General features: G+C 40.2%; 1 protein-coding gene across 2 annotated transcripts in view; it reads left to right on the plus strand.

Moving 5' to 3' along the window:
• The window catches only part of CUL4B (cullin 4B), a 32761-nt gene extending 25274 nt beyond the window's left edge, over window positions 1-7487 (plus strand). For both annotated transcript variants that reach the window (XM_060249732.1, XM_060249733.1), the window contains exons 15-21: window positions 1023-1108; window positions 2021-2128; window positions 2725-2838; window positions 4050-4155; window positions 4233-4405; window positions 6412-6564; window positions 7256-7487. In XM_060249732.1, the coding sequence (XP_060105715.1) occupies window positions 1023-1108; window positions 2021-2128; window positions 2725-2838; window positions 4050-4155; window positions 4233-4405; window positions 6412-6564; window positions 7256-7351 (836 nt within the window). In that variant the 3' untranslated portion in view covers window positions 7352-7487. The remainder of the gene's footprint in view (window positions 1-1022; window positions 1109-2020; window positions 2129-2724; window positions 2839-4049; window positions 4156-4232; window positions 4406-6411; window positions 6565-7255) is intronic.
• Window positions 7488-8651: the final 1164 nt, after the last annotated feature.

An 8651-nucleotide genomic window follows, 5' to 3' on the forward strand; every position in this document is an offset into this window, starting at 1 on the left:
ATTGTAGGGGAACGTCACTTCATCATTCTTAACAGGCCTTGGTGTATGTTTCCTATGTAGAGATTCATTACTGTGAGAAAAAATGTTATGACTTTCAGAATGTTCTGTTTAAAGGATTTTAAGTTAACAAGCAGCTAAATTCAGAAGGAAGCAAACAGTGAACATAGGTAACCTGAAACTTTTTAGCAAAAGGTTGACTCAAGAAAGATGGTTTTATGGAGTGGAGCAAGCCTGGGTGGGAAACCAAAGTTAGGTACAGGAGTTCTGACAGGCATATGTAGCTCCCTTGTGTTCTAGAGTTTTCCTGAGTAGTGTCAGGTCAGAGGCAGGCAACTCAAGGTCACATCCTCTTTTTGCGGTAAGGAACAGTTGCTGCTTTTGCTCTGAAGGGGCACTAATAAGTTTTCTTCTCTAAGAAGTTCACATGCACATCAAAATATATAGGCCAGTGTACCTTCCCACTATGTGCATTGAAGTATGCATACATATCAGATAGATGCAAAAACATTTCATCGTGTGTGTGTGTGATCCTCTGCCTGTTCTTGGAAACAAATTCCAGTGATTTTTAGTGAGCTTTTTTCCTGTGTAAATATGCCTAGAATTCCAGGCCTAGGCTGGTAAATTTCCTACAAATCTGAGCTTTGCATCCTCAAAACTGGACCTTTGTTTTAACATAACATAGTCCAGTGCTTGATCACTCAGGGATTTCTGAGCAGCATTGGTCTCACAAAAAGAAATTGATTGTGATGTGAGATTTCATGAGCTGGAACAGCCTACTTAGGATATGGCTGATGGAAGCTTTCACTGTCATAATTAAGAATGTTTTAAAATGCTACAGGACTCTGTGTTTGGTGTAGTTTTTTAAATAATTGCCTTCTAGACTTGATCTGAGAGCTGCATGCTCGGTTTTCACATAATAGAATCTCTTTGTGACACCTTGTTAATGACACACTTTTAAATTTTCTGCTGGAATCCACAAAATAAACCTAACTGAAATTTTAATACAACTATCCTTTTTATAGAATGTGGAGCTGCTTTCACTAGCAAACTTGAAGGAATGTTTAAGGACATGGAACTTTCTAAAGACATCATGATACAATTTAAACAAGTATGAATACAAAACCTTCCATTGTTTACATCTTTCTGGGTGAGCCAGTTTGGTATAGTGGTTAGGTGCGTGGACTCTTATCTAGGAGAACCGGGTTTAATTCCCCACTCCGTCACTTGCAGATGCTGGAATGGCCTTGGGTCAGACATAGCTCTTGTAGGAGTGGTCCTTGAAAGGGCTCTCTCATCCTCACCTACCTCACAGGGTGCCTTGTAAGGGGTGGGGGCAGGGGAAGGTAAAGGAGAATGTGACCGCTCTGAGATTCAGAGTATAGGGCAGGATATAAATTCAGTATCTTCTTCTTCTGGTTTCCTGATGCTTCTGGTATTTTGGCAAAACAACCTTTTGCAATTGCACTTGAGAGGGCCTTCCCAAATATTTTTTTTTTCATCACCATAGTTGCCTCTCATTTTAAGTGTTTTAAAATTTGCGTTCTGTTTGCCAAATCTATATGCCCTTTTATTTTTTTATTATTTTTTGTGGAGCCTGTATGGTGATATAGTGGTTAAAGGACTGGGTTGGAGGGATCTGAGTTTAAATTCCCCTTGGCCATGATACTCCCAGATGCCCACATTCAGATGTTATGGAGTTTGTTTCAAGGCTTACAAAACCAGAAAGCTTTCTCTGGCTCAACGGGGTGGGGTGGGGGGCAGCAGACAGGTACCATGACAAGCTGCATTCATGCCTGTCATGAATAGTCACAGGGCTGTGATGTTATCAGAATACAGATATTTTCCTTTAGCCTAAACTACCTATCAGGCGGGGGTTGGGGGACACTTGCGCTACTCTTGAGTTCTTCGGAGGAACACCAGGATACAAATATTCAAATTTGTTTTAAAGAATCTGACATTTAATGCCTATAACTTGTTTGTAATACTTTGTCATGCCTTCTGTGTTTCATCCTTCTTGCAGTATATGCAAAATCAGAATGTACCTGGTAACATTGAACTCACAGTTAATATCTTGACTATGGGCTATTGGCCAACCTACGTGCCTATGGAGGTCCACCTACCATCAGAGGTAAGACAGCCAACACTGCCAGCATGGCTAACTGTATTACTGTAGTTTGGCTTTGACCAATGCAAATGAATGGTTAAAAGTTAAGGCTTCATTGTCTAATAATCTCCAAAGCTCCTGAGAGTTCAAGTGCCAGGAATGTCTGAGATAGCATCCATCTCTTGGCAGGATATTAAAAATACCTTATAAAACAAGATAAGTAAAATTGGGCATGAGTTGGCACTACTATAGTTGTATAAATTATGTTTCTCTGAATTTAAAAGATACAGTGACAAAAATTAGGGTTCTATTCTTCTTTGCTTCCTTGTTATTTTCTAAAGTATGTAAAAAGGAAAAAAGTGTTAATTGATTGTTTATAATATCATCTTCACAGAGAAGCTACTGCTTGATTAAAGCTGCAGTTCTAAAAATACTTCCCTGGGCGTAAGCCCCATTGAACAAAATGACTGACTTTTTAGTAGGCCTGCTGGGGATTGCAGCCTTAGATTCTACTAAAATATTAATGTAGATTTTGTAAAGCAGAAGGAAGAGAAGAGAAAAATCTGGATGAGAAAATGTTAATTTCTATAGAGTGCAAATGATGTTGTTATTCTCTCTAGATGGTAAAACTGCAGGAGATATTTAAGACATTTTACCTTGGAAAACACAGTGGCAGGAAGCTTCAGTGGCAGTCAACATTAGGGCACTGTGTACTCAAAGCAGAATTTAAAGAGGTAATTTTCCTTTTTGGTGTGTGTATGAATGGTTCAGCGCAAGTTTGAAATTATAATGTAGGTGAAGCCCAGCAGGAGTTTTTCATGGCCATTCCCTTTCTGAAACTCTCTTAAGTGTCTCTGGGTTTCTCCTCAGCTTCCTTGAACTCTTTTTTTTAATCTCATAAGTTATTTTTCTGTGTAAATACTCACAAGTTTAAGACTTTCCATGCTTGGGGGTTGGGGGGAGTCAGCAAAAGTTAAAAGTAAAAGGCTAATTGTATTAGCTAAGCTACGTATGCTTGTAAAAGTAGTGCCATTCTTTCTTTTTGGTTTGGTATGCATGGAGCTTTTTTATTTATTTTATCCTATTTTAGTTCATTTATACCCCACCTTTCTGTCCAGTTGGGGACCTAAAGTGGCTTATATCATTCTCATATTCTCTGTTCAATTTTCCCAACAACCCTATGAGGTAGGTTACACTGAGTGTGTGTGACTGACCCAGGGTCACCCAGCAAGCTTCTCTGGCAGAGTAGGGATTCAAACCTGGGACTCCCAGATTCTAGTCCAGCACTCTAACCACTAAACCACACCAGCTGTTGGGGAATGTGACAGTTGAACAGCTTCATCTTCCCCTCAATTAAGGCTGCGTAGGTCTAGAACAAAATTGTACATTTGAATCAGAAAACATTCAGTAACATTTAACTTTAGCTTTAAAGCCTGGTGTAAACATAATTAGCCATGGTTTCTTGCCTCAACTCTGAGCAAGTGCAATGAAACCATGGTTTTACAGTCATTGAGCCAAGGTTTGTGCAAAGGGTGTGTACACAGAGAAGCTACTGAAACTGGCTTGAAATTTTGCAGGTGCAGAGGCTGAAGAACTTGTGGAAATTGTCTTTAACAGTGTTTAAGCACTGCAGACAAGACACTGAGCCTATGGTAAATACAAACCATGGGTCTTAAACCCACTTCAGAGTATAGCTTTGCATCCTGATCTTGTGGCCACATCATAGCCATGGTTTATGTTCCACTGTAACATTTAACTTAAGGACAAGCCATGGCTAAACATTAGGCCTGCATAGAGCTGAAGTGGCTATAAAGGCAGCAGTTATCAAAATAATATTTCCACAAGCCATATCTTTTCCCTCTGCATACATGGAAGTATCTTACAGTGAATTACCTGACATTTTCAAAAGTGGCTCTGTAATTTTTGATCACTTTCTCCCTGACAGGGCAAAAAGGAGCTACAAGTCTCTCTGTTCCAGACTCTGGTGCTGCTGATGTTTAATGAAGGCGAAGAATTCAGTTTAGAGGAGATAAAACAGGCCACTGGAATTGGTTAGTATTTGGACCTTCTTGTGGCTTCAGAATGCTGGCAGCTAACCTACTAAGCTATCTTTCTCTGTGTGTTACAGAAGATGGAGAACTACGGCGAACCCTCCAGTCATTAGCCTGTGGCAAGGCAAGAGTACTGACCAAAAGCCCCAAAGGCAAGGATGTGGAAGATGGAGACAAATTCACTTGCAATGATGACTTCAGACATAAGCTGTTTAGGATAAAAATCAATCAAATCCAGATGAAAGAAACGGTACCTACTTTGGTTTTTCTGCTTTAGTTTACTGTAATACATGTCAGGATCTTCTGGATGCCCAGGCAATGCCCTAAATCAGCCAAAGGCAGTGCAGTAGCAAAAGTGTTGGCTCCAGCTGCCAGTTTTATGCAGCCTGGGTGAGTCAGAACTATTTGATGTGGTGGGAGTACCTACCCAAATCCTCCTTAGAGGATGGGATGCCAGACAGTAGGGAAAACGTTATTACCAGATATTTGAAAAGCAAATTGTGTTGTTGTGTGTTAAATGACATTGGACCTGTTATTTCTTTAGGCTTGTTTGGGTACCTGTTTACCTTGCATCCCTGCTAGTCAGAGCTATTTATTTGTTTATTTACATTAGACTTTTATCCCGCCCTCTCCGCAAGCGGACTCAGGGCAGCTTACAACAATCGTTTACACGATTAAAACAATAAGTCAATAAAATCTATAAAGCATTAACACAATTAAAATTTAAAAACTATTCCACGGTGCTGTACCATTACTATGTTGGCGGTTCTGCTTTTCAGACGGTTGGTCACCGGGAACTCTAGTTAATGTCAGGTGGCAGCTCTCTCTCAGTCTAGAGCTTCCTGCCAGCTGGCTTGTTAGATGTAGTTGTTCCAATATCCTGTTTGGTTCCCATTTTCTTCCTGATCAGGTGGCCTATGAAGTAGCTCATGTTTTGTTCCAGGCATTGAAGTTAGAGCTTGCTTTGCGCTGTCTCCTCTCTAGACAAGGTTTTGAGTCGACAATGGAAATTTATGTCCTTCCTAGTGCTTTTAAATGGGCACCATGTTTAAAATAAGGGTTCCATCTTACATATTTTACTTCATTTATACTCCACCATTCTCCACAACAGGGAGCCAGAGCAGCTTACATCTTTCTCCTCCATTTTGCCCTCGCAACAGCCCTGTGAAATAGGTTAAGCTGACAGTGTGTGACCAGTCCACCCAGCAAGCTTCCATGGCATACTGCAGATATGAACCTGAAACTCCCAGATCCTAGCCTAACACTTACCACTACACCATGCTGGCTTTTGAAGCATATGAAGTGACTGAGCAAGTAGAGAATTTTTCCCCTTCCTACACAATGTGGTTTCATGTATCTCAGGTTGTGTAGCAGGTGTTTCCTAGTCTAAGAGTGTAATATCCAGATAAATATCAATACTTTGCCGATCCAGACAGGAATAATCAGCTTAGTTTATATGGTTTCCAGCTCTGGAGGGAGAGGCGGGGAACAAGGAAGGAAATAAATGTCAAAATTGGAAACTGATGGAATCCCCAGGATTTAACAGGGATATTGGTTTCTTTTCACTACATATGCTAACCTCATTATTTCAATATTCTCACCCATCCCCCCCCCCAGAAGGGCCATTTTATTTTATCTCTAATTTGTAATACTAAATTAGAATACTAGCTTGCAATGTAACATAATTTATAGTAGAAATTGGAATGTATTTCTCTGGTCTGGGGACAGGGGATATCAATCTGCACAACCAATTGACCCACTTCAAAGAAGAATATGCTGTAAAGTCGCCTCCATGCTTGAGAGAAGAAGGATGACAGGATCTCAGCATTTTAGCATTCCACAATTAAGAATACATTAGTCTCCAGTTTTGACATATTCTGTGTCCCCTCCTCAAAATTGAACCTAAACAAATGGAAACCATATAAACTAAGTTTATTATTCCTGTTTTATCCCTGTATCTGTTAAACATCATTATGCTGTATGATAATTTACTGCTCATCCTCCACCTATATAGACTGGTAATATCGAGTTTTATTTCTGTGTCTCTTGCCTCTAACTGGCCCTTCCTGGCAGCTAAACCGCCTGCAACCTCTTTCTTCCTATATTGGTTAAGGAAATTGTTTCACTGTATCTGAAGAAGTGTGCATACACATGAAAGCTTATACCTTGAGTAAAATGTTATTGGTCTTAAAGATGCCACTGAATTCAAACTTCATTCAACAGGAGATATGTTTTGATTCCTTCCTTCCTTCCCAGGTGGAAGAACAAGCAAGCACTACAGAAAGAGTTTTTCAAGATCGGCAATACCAAATTGATGCCGCAATTGTAAGAATCATGAAAATGCGCAAGACACTTAGTCACAATCTGCTTGTGTCTGAGGTATACAACCAGCTGAAATTCCCAGTAAAGGTAAGAGAGTGAAGGGTATTCAGCAATATATTGCTAATACTCTTAATTCAGCAGTTTCCCTTCCAACCCCCCCCCCCCCCAATTTTCATTTGAATATTTAGCATATTAGAGCTTCAAGTGATTTAGCCAGACAATGAAAATGATTTGCAATGGAGGATCAAGTAGGGTGGCAGTGAGTTTTGGTGGCATGTTACCAGAACAATCTACTCAAAGTATGTACTTTGCTGCATTGTGGAGTCAGATGCTGTCCTCCTAACAGGAAGATCTAACAGTGGCTCAGCTATTGGTGCTTGTAAGAGGAAAGTTATGCAAGTTCGGGAAGCTCTTTTGGGTATGTGCAGTTTGCAGTGCTGTGTTTAAAGATGGCCAGAGTAGCATGGAAGAAAGAAGCATTAGCTACTCCAGCTCCTGGGCAGGGGGACCTAGATGCAGTGGTGCTGGCAGGATATGAGGTGGCCAGCCATCATGGCCCCCAAGCCACTGCCTAAGGCCATCGTTTATAGAGCCAACCGTGGAAGCATGGGAAGTGCATGTTGATAGCCTCCTGCCCTATGAATAAAGATGGGGTCCCAAATCTAGATGTCCTCTGTTTATAAACATTTGCACACCTGAGGGAATTGAGCTGAATAACAGTCTTTTTCATGAAAAGAGGTACAAAAACAGTTGCTGACATTCTGAATTGCTTTTGCAGCCCGCTGACCTTAAGAAGAGAATAGAATCGCTAATTGACAGAGACTACATGGAAAGAGACAAGGAGAATCCCAACCAGTACAATTATATTGCATAAAACACACAATGGGCCTTTGTTTTCCTTTTCTGCACACTTGATGTTCTACTTGGTTGCTGGTGGATAAACGAGCCTGTTGGTCCCATTAAAATAACTTTTTCTACTACCAATGACTGAGTGAAAGCAACGTAATGGGGGGGGGGGAACAGTACAATGGACTTTTTCAGTGGCTTAACATGCCCATTTAAAAGAGTAGTATTTACATTTTAAGAAGAATGCTGTTGAACTCTTTGCATGATATTTGGTATGATGTGCAGAAAACTGTAAGGAAGTACCTGGTCTTTGTGATTTTATTGGTCCCCAGATCTAAAGCAGAAGTCTCTCTTTTAGCACAAGGCTATCATCCCTTTTTTCATCTCAAAAGAATAAAAAGGTAAAATTTAACAAAAATGTAGTCTTTAAAAAATGCTTAAACTGCATGCAAATCTCTTAATTACTCTACAGCATTATTGGATGTATTTATCAAATAACAAAACCTTATATGGATTTGACTGTCCTGCAGAGTAACAAAAGTCTTCACCACACTCTGAGTATACCAAAACTTTTCGGCAACTGTTGGAAAGGAAATTTGCATCCTTGCAAGTTTGTAGTTTAAATGGCTTATCCTTGTTTGTTGTTGGCATCCTGAATAGCTTGGGTTTGTGCCACAAAGACTGCCATGGAAGACAAGGGGTTAGACTGCTGATACACCCTCCATTCCCAAATATTTGCAAAGAAAAAATAAAGGAAAGTAAACATTACTATAAAAGCTGCCATGGGGAAATTTCTGTCTCCTTCCCCTTGATTTTTTCCCAAAGAGGGAAATTCTAACAGCACAAACACAGAACTAGATAATGCCACAGTTGTTAATTCAGGATCTTTTTTTCTAAGTACAAGTACTGCAAGAGAACAAACATTAGGGATCAATGTTCCTCCTCCCCATTGCCCAAAACCTTTGTTTTTAGTCCATGATCACAATGGCCCTGGATATTGCCCTCTTACTTGGCAGTAGCACAGTTTTAAGGTCTGATGTATTTGCCAGGCCCCTTCATCCTCCCTAATTTAGGAGAACAAAGGGTACATGCTAAGAATCTGGAGATTTGGTCCTCTTTTCAGGCATGCACAGTTGTAGGAGAGTAAGGAAAGGCAGAAATTGCTTTCAAAACTTGTGATCTGGGAGCACCCCCACCACATGCACACTTTTTAAAATTCTTAATTTGTAGATTAAGAAGCATTAGTGTAACTTTTCAGATCATCTCATCCAGCAAACTAGAAAAGACCCTGTGCTGTGTACTTTGTCGTATTCATTGTGTCTCGGAGA

This window comes from Heteronotia binoei, chromosome 11, assembly GCF_032191835.1.
Source record: "Heteronotia binoei isolate CCM8104 ecotype False Entrance Well chromosome 11, APGP_CSIRO_Hbin_v1, whole genome shotgun sequence".
Lineage (NCBI taxonomy): Eukaryota > Metazoa > Chordata > Lepidosauria > Squamata > Gekkonidae > Heteronotia > Heteronotia binoei.